We start from the raw sequence: 15,243 nt of genomic DNA, 5'->3' as shown, positions 1-15,243 counted from the left end.
TTGTAAATGAAATTATTACAGATCATAGATTGGATGCGCTCTGTTTGACTGAAACCTGGCTTAAACCGGATGAATATATTAGTTTAAATGAATCAACTCACCCATGTTATTGTTATCAACATTAGCCTCATCTAAAGGGTTGAAGAGGAGGTGTTGCTGTTGGTGTTACTCAGAAGACAGTATCTAAGTTGAAATATTTTGAACTAATAATGCTTAATGTGACACGGTCAGATATAAATACAAAATCTCTGTCATCTTTTGCCCTTGCTACACTATATAGATCACCCGGGCCATATATCAGATCTAGTAATTACTGTAGATAGAGCTTTAATTGTTGGTGACTTCAACATTCACATAGATAATTAAAAATGACACATTGGGATGTGCATTAGCATTTATCAATATTCTCAACTCCCTTGGAGTCAGACAAAATGTGACATGACCAACTCATCGCCATAATCATACGCTAGATATAATTCTGTCATATGGAGTTGATGTTGATAATATAGAAATTCTACCACAGAGCGATGACATCTCAGATCATTACCTCATCTCTTGTTTGCTGCGATCAGCTAAAATCACTCAATCTACACCACGCTATCATTCAGGTAGAACTATTCTTTAGACCACTAAAGATAGCTTCACTAATAATCTTCCAGAATTCTCAGTAATCCAAAAAGTCTAGAAGAACTTGATGTAATAACAGAAAATATAAATACATATAGTCTTGTCTAGCACTCTTGATAGTCACCCACCTTTGATTAAAGAAAATTACCCCACACCATGGTACAATGATCACACTCATGCTCTCAAGAGAGGAGCTCGGAAAATGGAGTGCAAGTGGATATTTAATGTTATGTTAACATTATTCTATTTGTTTCCCTGTCAGAACCTCGGGATTCATATAATAAGTAATGCATTAGTTGTATTGACTACTTTTATGGTAATTTACCAGTTTTTTAAGTTTTTTTTTTTTGGAGCTTGACAGCCCCTGGGTCACTGTAGGCTTTAGATGTACTGAAAAAAACAAAAAACAGCCAGGACATTGCTCATAACATCTCATTTAGATTTCTCTGGAAAAACGAATGTCATACAGGTTTGAAATGCTTCTTTTAAAAGTAATTGGTTCATTGACCCCTTTGACTCTTTAATAATTTGAGATTTGTTAACATGAAAAATATGCAATAGTATAGAACAAAACAACTGTCTAGCTCAAATATGTACTACACTGTACTGCAGATTGTAAATGTAAGAGAAACCACAAAGAATAACAGAGTCTTCCCCCCATAAAAGCATTCTGAGATAAAACGAATGTCACAGACTCTGCCTTGATTGTTCGATTAGGCTGCGCACGGGGAGTGCCAGCATTAGCTAGAGGCAGTCACGCAATGGGATCTGCTTAAAACAGAAACATGTGTGGGCAAAGGAGTTTGAATTAATACCAAAGAACTTTCCTTTGCTTTTTTCTCTTTTTTCCCCCATTTTTTCTGCAATAGCGACAACCATCAAATGAGACGTTCCTTAGAATAAGCGTGGCAAATGAAAGGAAATGACATCATTGGAGGGGTTGGAATTGGTGGCCAGCCCAATGTTTGAAGCAGTAGGTCTTGGCTATAGACTTGTTTTTTTGTGTGTGTGTGTTTCACAACTGCAGCCTTCAAATTAAACTGTGCAAGCCAATCAAACCCTAACAATTAAAGGTAGGACATCTCATAAATTGCTCCATGAGTTGGTGCAGAGCAGTTAGCTGGATATAACAAATTAAGATAAAATGAAATAATCTGTATGGCTCGGAAAAAAGTACTAAAAAACAGCATGGCAGTAAAAAACACATTTTCTTTTAAATGTGCTATTGTATTTTTTAAAGTACATTTGGACTATATTATGTAATACAGATTGATGTAAATATGGTGATGCATGACCATTATGTATGGTAATTAGTGATAAACCATTATATCAGCCAGGGCGATTTATTTTTTATTTTACTTTGTGATTACCGCCATTGGCCAATCACATGTCCATTCAGCCGAATAGCAATAATGGTTATCTCCACACTTAAATTATACTGGGAGTCTTGTCAATGAATGATAATAAAAAAAAATATTTTATTTATTTATTTATTTTTAGCAATTTTGTTTTCATTTTATTTGCTGTCATTAAATTGTATTTTGTATATCTGCATTATATTGGCCACTCTGTTCTCTAGAAATTGATATCAGCATAAGCCAGTGAAAAACTTGTATCGGTCAACAACTTATGGCAATCATTTTAATATCCTGGTGGATATCAAAGTACCATCGTATTACCACCTGATACCATCACTTTACCACACATCACAGTACTGCTTTTTTTGTAAGGATTGGCTAAGACAAAACAAGTCTGTGTTATTTGTAACCCTTTCTATTAAACACTGTCAAAATAATTATTTGCAAAGCATTACAGAGCCATTGAGTTTTTGACAATTAGAGATTACATTTCAAACAGTCTTATTTTGGCTTCTACATAACAGGCTTTGTTCAGGACTGGTTTTCTGGTTTACTGTATAATCTTCTGCTTACAAATGGACAGGGGTTTAGGGAAGAGCAAGTTACATTTGGGTGTGCTAAACTGAATCATTTATTTTGTTTTGATCTCATTTTCGGCCTCCTTGTAGTTTCAGCCCAAGATGTCATCCTGTTCACATAGATGGAGATGGAAAAAGAGAGACATACTGACATTGTCCATAATCCTGTTTCTGTCATAGTTTTGTTTAATTTTATTTCCCTTTGTGGTTTATTTTGAATGCAGCATTCAATATACTTCCGTTGTTTAGTTAGAAAATCATCCATCAGTCGTAAGTGTTATTTTATTAACGATGCGGACATGGGAGACTATAAATAGACTGTTGCTTTGTTTCATTGTATGATCAATCATTGTATGCATTTATTTGCATGCAGAATTGTGATTGATTTTGTGTAAAACTTTAGTAAAGCCGTTCTGACGTAAATTTAAGACAGTTTGGAATTAACAAACATTAACACGTTTAACTAACAAATCTGGGGTGTACGACGTATTTGTGAATGTGGAGAAAAGTTATCTTGTAGGACCATTTTAAGTGCAAATCACTCTGAATTGACTCCTATATTTACGTAAGTTACATGAATGAGGCTCAATGTTTTAAAGTCTAATAAACCTTTATTCGTAGTTCTAAGTTTAAAGGCCAAAGGGCATTTAAGCTCACACTTTGTAATTACTTCCATGAATTAGAGAGCTTTCATGCAGGAACTGTTACATAACATGCATAAGGGAGTTTATGAATAAACATCCCTGTTTTTTGCGATGCACATGAGATTTGAACAGAGAAAAGAAAATAGTTTCCTTTGTTTGTAAAGGAAGTTGGTCATCATGACAAAGAATGTAAAGTGTTATGAAATCATTACAAGTTTCACAGCTTTTTTCTTATAATTCTGGCCAATATGAAGCTTGTGAAAGTTTCTCTTCTCTCACCCTTTATAGTTTTACTGAGGTATGCTTTATGCTTTTTATGATCTTTCTAATTTCAAGGGATTATTCATGACTAGTGTTCTGTGTTATGGGGTTGCTACATTAGACTGGTAAAAAAAATTACCGGTATATTTCAGGAATTGCTTTCAAATATGACTTCACGATTCGCATAAAGTTCACAACCAGTCATATGGTAATGTCATCAAAATTATTCAATGGAAGTATGGGAATTATGTAGTGACAAAATGTTAAACAAATCAAATATTTAATATTTTATTATTTTGAAAGTTTCCAACCTTCACTTAATGCCACCTGGGATGCTTTTGTATTTTGGGCACTTGTGTGCTGATTTTACTTCACTATTCAATACAATTTCAAGCATTTAAGCATAAACCTTTAGATCTATTTTTTTTTATACATCATGAAAAACATGAATTCAGTCAAGTGTCAACTGTTAGAGCATGGCACTTGCAATGCCAAGATAATGGGTTCTTATTGCAGGGAACACAAACTGTTAAAATGTATACCTCGAATCCACTGAGTTGATTTTTGATAAAATCATCTGCCAAATGCATAAATGTAAATGGTGCCTCAATGATAAAAAAAAGTTTCCAAACATTTTACTTGTAGTATAGATGTAGATCTCCCTGACTGGGAAAGCGATTGCTCTATCAATGCCACACTGTTCATGCGTTACACGATTGCATTATTGTAGCAGGTGGCAGAGGGAATTGTTGCCACTCTCTTCTGTGGAGTCATGGTATTTCCCCTGCTACCCATCTGCCTGCAGAGAGGCTGCCTGCCATTACTCAAGATAATCACTGTTCATTTAGGCTGAAGGTGACCCTCTGACAATTAATTATTGAACTCGTCCGTCGATCAGCATTAAGTCACTCCATCATTAATTACTTAAAGACATTAATTGTCTTTGCTTGAATGTTGTCTTAAGTTGGTGCCTATTGGTGCAATATTGGTGCCTTGATCCTGCTTGCACACAATGGCAACAACAAAATAATGTATTAGTAGAGTAATGGTTTCAAAGATGAAACTTCATGGGACACTTTTGGGGATAGCACATTGGAGAGCAACAAGATGGTATTAAAGGTGTAGTTCACCCAAAAAGGATAATTGTGTTAACTCACACTCATGTCATTCCAAACTATATATTTAAAGTTTATTGAGACAAAATGTTATTGTCAAAGCCTTGTCTGAAAGTTTTAAAAAGGAAATAAAAGTCATCTGAAGCAATACGATAGCTTTGTTTGAGGAAGTTGTTATTCTCTCAAAATGTTCCTCTCCATTTTCTTGTTTGGAATAACTGAACTCCACTAGAAAAAGCAGAGGATATAAATACTTGTGCAAAGGGACAAAGTCATCTTTGCATGTCAATCATAGATACGTCCTCGACTTGTCGTTTGTTGTTTCCGAAACTGGGTCAGCAATCTATTTTGAATGGCCTACCACAGAAAAGCTTTGGTGGTTGTGGATTTAATCTCGAATGCCTGTCTCCTGTTATTGAGTGGTGGGGATGTAAGAATAGAAACCTATATGTCCAAGCTATCACCAAATGAGGTCAGAGATCAGGCAGTAATCTGTGCCTCTTCTGTCCTGTTCATTAACTTCACTCTTGCTCAATGAGACCTGAGAAATCAACAATTGATGTTTGGCTGTGGTAGCATTCACCCGTGTGTCATTACCTCTGATTGCCATAGTAAGACTAATTAAATAGTCTGATTTCAGTTTCAAAGAGACTGATACATCAAACATAAGCTCTTGATTCCTGTAGAGATCAAAGCTTTATCAATCATGTAGATTAAATGCAATAATATTGTAGCACTACTAGGCTTGTGGTTTACTCAGAGCTGTACAATAACACTCATTCCCCTTCTGTCACTCACTCGATGTTGTGTCGATGTAGTGACACAAGGGCTCCCCTAGTGTCACTACATCGACACAACGTCTCATTCCCTCCATCAGGGAACAGACGTTACAACAGTAACCGAGATGTTTAGATTTAAGAAACTGTTGATTTGCTTTGCATTGAAAGACTGACATTCTGTATCCCAATTCACATACTATTAAAGGGATAGTTCACCCAAAAATGTAAATGCTCTCATCATTTACTCCCCCTCATGAAATCCCAGGTGTGTACTTCAGCAGAACACGTTTGAAGAAAAATGGAAAAATATCCTTAAAATGCAAGTAGATGGTGATCAGACATTTGAAGCTCCAAAAATCACAGACAGTCAGCATAAACATCATCTATACGAATCCAGTGGTTAAGTTAATCGCTTCTAAAGTGAATAAGTTGCTTTTTTTTAACTATAAATCATTGCTTCCGGTCAGCGTTCCTCCACAGTTGTAAACAGTGCTGCTCCTCCGGATGTATTGCACTTGCATCAGTTCTCGCATGAACCTGCCAACGCGATTATGTCACACGTGCAAACCGCTGCAGACCGCAAAGTGATTATTTCAAGTTAAAAAGTACTTCATTATTGATATTGTTGCACCAAAACAATTGTATCACTTTAGAAGACATTAATTGAACTGCCGGAGTCGTATCAATGATGTTTATATTATGCTTCAAAGGTCTGATCCCCATGCACTTGCATTTTAAGGACCTACTGAGCTAAGATTTATTTTTATTTTTTTCTTAAAATGTGTTCTGAACATCTGGGATGGCATGAGGGTGAGTAAATGATGAGAATTTTCATTTTTGAGTGAACTAACCCTTAAATAGTATGCAAGATAAGAAGTAGTGTGTCCCAATTCATAGTAAGCCAAAGGTGTCTGGATGAAATACTTTTCTCTGTTATTTAGTAATGATTGTCTGTTTTAATTGATCCTGTGCTTTACAGGGGCTTCAAACACTTGGCCCTGAGCATTGCAGTGAGTAATGCAGTATATAGTTTATCAAATAACTATTTATCCTCCAAAAATACAGAGCATGCTGGCCTGATTAATGTAGCATAGGATGTTGTTTCCTAAGTATTGCTTTTGTGTGACTATATAAGATAAAAGCAAGGTACACTTAGAAAATTAATTCCAGAAATCTGCTGCTTATTTGCTGTTTCACTGTTGTCACTGATTTTTTTGTATTGCTTTTCATCGCTTTTAAGTGGTCTTGGCTGATGGTATGGAATTTTCTCTAACACTGTTACTTTTGATAACAGAGCCAAGGTTTTATATCAAGAAGTTTTATCCCTTTTATCCATATCTTTTTTCACGTTTTGGGGGAATAGAAGTATAAATATAGCTTTTGGCTAGAAGCATGAATGGATGTGTCCATGTGTGTGAGATTCTTCAGAAGTTTGAGTTATGCTGAGTCACAAATCTTTCTGGTTTGCACTTTGAATCTGTGGTGTTATTGAATTATTACTGTGATTTCCATGAATCGTATTGAAGTTTATATATCATCATGTCTATATGTGTAATTTCATTCAAATCTTTAGTTGCATGTGAGTTGTTGCAGGCCTGTGCCTATTATTAGCATTTGAATATAAATGGCAAAGCACTATATGAAAAACTCTTTAGATTCAAAACTGATAATATTTTCATAACAATGTAAGTGATTTTACCAGACATTTTTATATGTTAATACCAGGTGTAAATGTGGTGTTTTTTTTATGTATCTGTATGGACTGATAAAACGGTTATTAAAATGTCTTCACTAAGCCCCCTTGTCGTAGTTTATCAGTCTCGCGACACTTCCAAGCTTCTCTACACACTTCCTAAGATGGCTTTGCCCTCTCATGCTTTATAAAGGAGCTCCTCACCTTTGCTTTTCATCCTCCATCTCAGAATGGGCCATTTCATTACTGTGCAGCTGCCCTTGAATGCCAAGCCAAACACTGCCAGCTTTTATACCAACCTCTGCACCCACCATTAAAGCCAATGCTAATGGAAAGTTAATAAAATGTGTAGTGGAATATAAACCAGACAGACCAATGCTTTTCTCAGGAATCCGTCTTAAAATTGGCACACTTAATTATTTAAATACTCTCCTGTTTCGTGTCCTTGGCACATTCCAAACCACCCGAACATGCTCAAGATTGTGACTTAGAAAATCGTGACCAGGCAACTTATGCAAGTGCAAACCTAGGAAGGTAAAACCTTGAAACATCTTGGCATGATGGCAAAATTAATGTCTTAACAATATTATACCAGGTGTTGAATAGAGATCTATATTTCTAGGGCTTCCAAATTAAAGGAATAGGCTATGCTGGGTTCAATACAAAATAAAATCTGTCAACAGCATTTGTGGCATAATGCTGATTACCACAAAAATGTATTTAGACTTGTCTCTTCCTTTTCTTTAAAAATAAAAATAAAAATAAGATAAGCTGTAATAAGAGTTACAGTGAAGCACATGCAATGGAAGTGAAAGTGGCCAATCCGTAAACATTAAAATACTCTCTGTTTGAAAAGTATAGGTACAAGACGTAAACAATGTTTTTGTTAACATGATTTTAGTGTGAGAAAATTACAGACAAACCTTTTCTTGTAAAGTTATACCCAATTTTACAACTTCATTGCCATGACACCATAACGCCATAAACCAATCCTGGTAAACAACAATATGAACAAATTTACAGCTTTAATTATACACAAGTTTTAACGGAAGAAGTAAGTGCTTTTATACAAAAATTGGCCCCATTCAGTTCCATTGTAAGTTCCATAGTTGTTCTGAACTACAACTTCTATGTCTGTTAAATTAGTGCTCTCATGTTGTCAGTGTTTCACCTTTTTTAGCAGCACAAATTTTGCAAACTTTTTAAAGTGTACATTTCTAACATTATTCTTTGTATGATATTACCCTGATGCATATCAGAGGCTGAGAGACTGATGGCATTTTTCTCTCTTGTAACCACTACTCTTTTTTTTCCTCTTTTGGAAAGTTTTGAAATTGCATGTTGATAAAATTTTTCCAAATAATCCAATTAGTTACATGCATTATAAAAACAATAACTTTCATAAGGCACATATTTGTGCTATGAAACCTTTGTTACAAAAGTTGTTGCTGCTCTTTCTTTAACTTGCATTGAATTATTGCATTTATTGGTTTTAACTGTCTTTTGTTTAACTTAGAATGGCCTTTGGAGGCTCCAAACATGCCAAAGGAGTCTTCAGTGAAAGTGCCACATAACGCAGCCTCCACCTTGTCTGGATCCTTCACCTTGTCTGGATTTTCTCGTTCACCGAGTTCAGTTCCACACAAAGTCACAGAGAATTACAATCACAATGTTAACACTGTGTTTGGATCAGTATTCACAAACTCCCTGAACTCTGTCCCAAGCCCAGAACATCTTAACATACCCCCTTTAAATTCCTTTAAGTCTGGAGATGGACTTGGATCTACCCCCAAAGTTTTCTCCAGACAGCGTCGAGAACTCAAGTCTCCAGTGCCTACGTCCCATAGTGTGCCCTCATCTTGGGCTGTTAACAATCTAGCTCCCCAGTTCTCACAGGCTACAGACAATTCATCTCTGCTGTCTTCTTTGCCTTCCAGTGTTCTTAATTCTCCTTGGAGAAATTCTGAGGAATCTCCTGTCCATTCTGCTGATATTCAAAATGGGACGGTGAGAGTCAATGACACGGAAGTTCCTGTAGGTAACAGAGTGGAACAATCCAGCAGAATTCAAGACCTTCAATTACAACCCAGCTATAACCCAAATGTCCAACTTGATGCAGGCTACCAGCAGTTAGAGCCAAGCCATGCTGTTTTTGTACACCATCAAATGTCATCGACCTCCGTTGAGCCAACTATGGGCCCACCTGAAGACTATTTCCCAACCAACACAATGGATGTGGAGTATGGTTCTGGAGATTACTTAGAAACAATGTCCTTCATGGGATCTGAAGGAGATGGCTACTCCTTGGTTACCAATGTACCCTCTGATGAGTATGACTTTGAGGACACAATCTCCGAGACCTATGACACCATGTTCCCTACAAGAGTAGTGATATCATTTTCCAGCAAACACTTGTATCCCTCCTCTAGTAGTGTTGCTAGTTCTTTCTCCAGTATACATGTTAAAAGTATTCCCAATCAGACATCCAGTTTGACCCGCAATTCAGTCTCAATTTTACCCACCTCTGATTGGACAACCTCTTTGAGTTTGACAACCACTATGCCCACCTTGTTTATGTCTCCAGTTATTACCAGTAAACCAAACATTTTGACCTCTGAGCTTGTCCCTACTTTTTCCCCATCCCTTCCAACCATCCAACCAACCATTCTCCCAACAACGTCAGATATCTTAAACCAGAATCAGTCAGTTAATGAGATCTCAGAGTTGGTGCCTGACTTGACAGGCACTGTTACCATCCAACCCACAGACGTTCTTTTACCAGACATGAACAGTTTGGAGTATTACACCATTCAGCTTACCAAGGACAATGGTAGCTTGCCAGATCACACTCCCAATCGAACAACATCTAGTCTTTTCTCCATTATTCCAATCAGCACCACACATATTTTGTCCACAAGAACGTACAATGTTGACCTAAGTTACATGCTTACAGCTATGTTTGACGATGAGCTACAGCCTGCAGATAATGGTTCATGGACTGAGGAATCCTCAACAGATATCTCTGGATTTGAGCCTTTTAACACAACAATCCTGGACCCTTCAGAATTGAGACCAAGTCTAACAAATACTAAAATGCAATATTTGGAATCATCGTTTATACTGACACCCTCAATACACCCTTCAACTTCATTGGGGGGACATATCTCTACCACTGATTGGTCCATCAAACCTTCTGTAGCTTACTACACATCCATTACGGTGACTAACCCACCTCCTTTAACCGAAGAACCAAATGTTCACCTGTTGTCTACCAATAATGACAGCCAGTGGATTATCATCTCAGTACTGACACCCTCTGAGACCCTCTTTCCTAGTACTGTACTTACCAGTGATGTTATCACCACCTCTATCAGTGTTTCTGCATACCCAACTGACTCAACCTTCAATGTCACCTCCACCCCTCCGACAGACGTGGCTGACGAAGAGTTCATGTCTGAAACGCCATCTGACACCCCAGTCACCTTGGTTACTGATAACGATAACGCCACACCGATTAGTAGCTTTACAACCACCTCACGTACAGAATTATATAATGACACCACTGTGACATCATTTACTATCACAAGCTCCAACATCACAACAGTGACTACAGTGCAAGACTCATCAGTTACAACCCTAAGCACAACCCCTCCTATGAAGACTGTCCGGAAGTATGTCTGCAACATTACCAAGCCTGACACCTACTTAATCAGAGTTGGTAAGATGTAAAAAAAAAGTATTTGCTCCAGAGTATCCACATTTTCATACAAATATTTTTGTAAATTTTAGAGAATTAATTTTCAACTTTATGCATAAATTATTGATATACCCTAGCAATAACTGGAGTACAATTTACTACTATTTGCTTTGTTTTAGGGTTTCCTCTTGGATCTACTGCTGGATATGCCAAATCCAAAGTCAGAGAGATTCTCAAAGCAGAGTACAACCGCTCTGTGGAGCTACAGGTACTCTAGACACCTGATAAACAGATCACATCGTTTTTCACGGTTCTGTTCATAATTTTCTAATTTTCATGGTTTTAAAGTGATACCATTCTCTGGTGGTCTGCACAATTTTTTATTAGTGTGATTTATTTCTTAGTGTTTGAGAGAAGGATACTCAAAAACACTTGTTGACTGGAAAACTTCAAAGTAAATTCTTTTTTTTCCAAATTTAAAATGAACCAATAAAGTTGTAAACATTGGCTGTAAAGTGTGGCATCTACTCATAAAAACTACAAAAGTGTGCCACTGTCATGCCCCTTGTTTGATGGTGAATTTGCAGTTGAATAACTACTTTAAGGCCTGTATTTTCATGAGTGTGCAACTTTTTCTTGCTTCAATAAATTAATTAAATTTTTCAAAATCAAAATTGACCGGTAGAAATAAGAGGTGTGCTGATACAATCACTGTTAATACTAGCCATGATTTATGTGTCAGTAGATTCAAAAAAAGTTCATTCTAAAAAATTATATAATATATAAAATATAACAGAACCTACATCCAAATTCTGATGAGAATCACATTTTATATGCGTATAAAAGTAGCATGTCACTGTCATAGAAATATGCAAGACATTCATCAAGGTTATCACCACTGGTGCTTGAAGTAATGGACAATTTAATAAGATGCAGATGGTGGAATAAACGGAGAAAAAAATCTGAATTAAATTGCACTTGATCCAGACCATTTGTGCTTTGCTCGCATGATTTTGCCAAACCCACTTGCTCCTAGACTTAGCGCATGCTTCCACGAAAATACCAGAACTTCATGGCCATGTCCACTGACTTTGACTTTGACTTTTTATCACGGAATCTTTCAAGGTGATGTGTAATGATTGAGCCCCAATCTTGTGTCAGATTTCACTGGAGCGTCAGGACAATCTTCCTTTCCTGTTTTATCTCTTGGGTCCTCATGAGTAAACAACACCTAATTTGGCTCAAAGGGAGCAAACTACTTTGTAGCACTAAATCAACCTCAACTGACATTTACAGTCTCATTGAAATGCGTTTCCTGTATTTGTTCATGTGTTTAGTTTGAAGTTGCTATTACAAGTATAATGTATCCCTGAGATATCCCCTTTGTTCATAATGACTGCTTTGTCTGTCATAGGTTGTGAAAGCCCCTCCAGACTTTGTGTTTCGTGCTGTATCTGGTGCTATGGTTTACACTGCCATATCAGTCATTAATGCTCTGAGACTCTCTGCTTGGACTACAAGTTCCTTTATCAGTGTGTCACCCATCAGTCCTGTACCAAGCCTGCAGTACCACATACATTCAGGTACAGCATAGTAGAACTAGAGTAACAGTCAGTGGGAGGTTGCACATTGCAATTCTTTAATAATTTTTCTGTATTTTGTAACTGATCACTACCTACGAAAGGGCCAGTGAACTGGTCATCATCGCAAAATACACACCAACAGGGTGTTCCGTCTTATTATCAATCTTATTTTGCGACAACAACCGGTTGGCAATATATTTTCCACTTATTACATAACTAATTATCAAATAAATAAATACATAAACTATTGCCTTGAGTGTAAGTTATTTTATTAGGTTACTTATACAGTTACAGTGTATAGAGTGGACAGTTGTAATTTTACAGAAATATTTGACTGTTGAATGATGCAATTGACCAATCAGAATTTACTATTTAAGAGATCCGTGTAGCAATGGAAATAATTACCTCAATATGTTGTCATGCATTTTACCAAGTGTGTTGAGGCAGCAATAATATTTTAGATGCTCATGATTTAAATACGTATGTGTTTTGTAAGTATTGACACCGCTTGTGTATGTATTTTGTCTGTCTTCAGTGCTTCAGTTTGTACCCAGCCATATAGATGTGCGTATGTGCACCTTCATTGAGCAGATAGAGAAGGGTTTGACCTCAACCTTAGCTGAAGTCCGCAGACGCTCACATGAATCCACAAACTTCACTGTGCACGTAAGTACAGTTTCCGCAATTGTCGCAATTACTATGTTTTTCTGTTTTAAATATGCTTTTATGTTAAAGCCAAGTCATTTGACATCTAGAAATCTGATGTAGATATGATTTAGAGACCATGTTTAGGTATAACATTTTGTTCCTATCGTTAATTCAGTTTATTACCCACAAGAATTAAATTTAATAACCGCTTTACTCAGCTGATGGTGTAAGGTGCTCAACTCTCAATACGAGTTTCAAAAATCAATCATAATGGGGTAATGAAATGGAAATAATTTTTCGTTGATATTACGACATATAAGAGGTAACTGTACTATATAAACATTCTGTAAATTTCAGAACTCAAAACTTCCTCCCCATTCTAAAAAGAGCATTTAAGTTCCCACCCAGCCAAAATGTCTCATTTTGAAAATGGTTTGTTTGCGACGTCATGACATTGCTCATAAAAAATGTTATTTACACGCCCCGCAACATGTCATCGCACCCTTAGCCCCACCCAATGCCACTAATTTCTTATCGTAAACAGAGAGGGAGAGAGATAGGCCTTGTGTGACCAACTATTCCTAAACATCAAAGGGGACCCATCTGGTCTATTTTGAAGTTTTCTGTGCATATAACATGCATTACACAAATGTCTTTGACCATTGTCATGTTTATCATGCTGCTTTTAAAAGATGCTGTGTCAGTTACAACTCAGAAAAGGAGACTCAGTTTGTCTTCATTCAGCTGCTCTGCATCCTGCTGTTCTTGTGCCCATCTGCACTATTCTTAATTTTAGTTGAATGTAAATAAGTGCTATGGACTTTGTATGTGCTGCTAATATCAGCATGGATTGCTTGTTAACCTGTCATAATATGCAAAGGAACTGTTATTGAAGAATGGGGCAGTTAAAAACACTTGGACTTGACAGCAAAACCATGAGTAAACCGTGAGTTTAATTCATGAATATTTAAAATGTCATGACTGTTTGATAGTTTATGAGGCTGATGTGCTTGAGTGTAGTTTAAAATATTCAGATTCAATGTGTTGGATGTGCGTTGTGTGTAAAACCTGAAATTTAGTTTTATAATGTTGTGATGAGCTTGTTTATTCTCTTCCTATTGAGTTTCAAATATGGCTGAATTTGAGGGCTGCACAATATTAGCCAATCAGAACAGTGGGCATTTACACTGAAGATTAAAGGAGACACTAAGGCCAAAACCAAGCATTTCAGTCAGAGGGCCAGAGATAGGGTGGAAAATGATAATTTATTACTAATCTATGACAGTTTTGTAGCAAAAAACTTTACTGACATTATTAGTGGACCTCAGGAAAGATAATACAAATAAAAACATATAGCATTTTATAACCCACTTTAAATTACTTGAAATTTGATTTAAATAGTTGAAATGACTTCTAGTAATATTATATATATAATAAATTAATTTTGAATGCGTCAAATCAGGATTAAATTAGTTTTTTGCACTCTGTAGGACGTTTTTGATCTAATATATATATATATATATATATATATATATATATATTTAATTAAAAATTAATCCATCTTGGTTTGTGAAGGAAATTCTAAACTTGTTCCACTGATTTGCCTTCAGTGAAGTTGGATGACATAATCTCCAGCTGTTTGATCTGATTGGATTGATGGAAAGAGCACGACTGTTCAATTCAGCTGTTGTCAAGGCAAAACAAATGGCTCTTATTCATTTAATTCACTAAGATTCATAAGCAGATTGTGCCATTTCAAATTGATCAGTGAGCATGAATAAAAAAAAAAGACTTTTGTGCCAAGCACGTATATGCAGTATCTAGGTTAATTTCTACTAATTAACCCATAATCTTTCTTTTTTTATTATTTGTATTTTATGCATTCTCATTTTATACTAGGTTTCTAATTTGACCCTAAACCCCGGATAAAAAATATGAATGAAAAAGATGTCCCTTTGATGTTGTTTTTGCCATCATCACCACATATTCAAAGGCATAAATCTCTAGTTATCATTTCTCCTACAGACGGTGAAAGTTGCTGTAGTTTCATTTACATTTATGCATTTGGCAGACGCTTTTATCCAAAGTGACTTACAGTGCAATTATTACAGGGACAATCCCCCCCAGAGCAACCTGGAGTTAAGTGCCTTGCTCAAGGACACAATGGTGGTGGCCATGGGGTTAGAACCTGTGACCTTCTGATTACCAGCCCTGTGCTTTAGCCACTACACCACCACCACTCACATTAAAGTAATAAAAG

General features: G+C 36.4%; 1 protein-coding gene across 1 annotated transcript in view; it reads left to right on the top strand.

Moving 5' to 3' along the window:
- LOC127623004 (UPF0606 protein KIAA1549-like) overlaps nt 1–15,243 on the top strand; it is a 76,868-nt gene that overhangs the window by 20,732 nt on the left and 40,893 nt on the right. Inside the window, exons 2-5 of the mRNA XM_052097224.1 lie at nt 8,572–10,773; nt 10,932–11,020; nt 12,167–12,335; nt 12,871–13,001. Of these exons, the coding sequence (XP_051953184.1) occupies nt 8,572–10,773; nt 10,932–11,020; nt 12,167–12,335; nt 12,871–13,001 (2,591 nt within the window). The remainder of the gene's footprint in view (nt 1–8,571; nt 10,774–10,931; nt 11,021–12,166; nt 12,336–12,870; nt 13,002–15,243) is intronic.

Source organism: Xyrauchen texanus, chromosome 29 (genome assembly GCF_025860055.1).
Source record: "Xyrauchen texanus isolate HMW12.3.18 chromosome 29, RBS_HiC_50CHRs, whole genome shotgun sequence".
In the NCBI taxonomy this organism is placed as follows: domain Eukaryota; kingdom Metazoa; phylum Chordata; class Actinopteri; order Cypriniformes; family Catostomidae; genus Xyrauchen; species Xyrauchen texanus.
The sequence above is the reverse complement of the archived record's forward strand: the minus strand, read 5'-3'. Positions and strand labels throughout refer to the sequence as shown.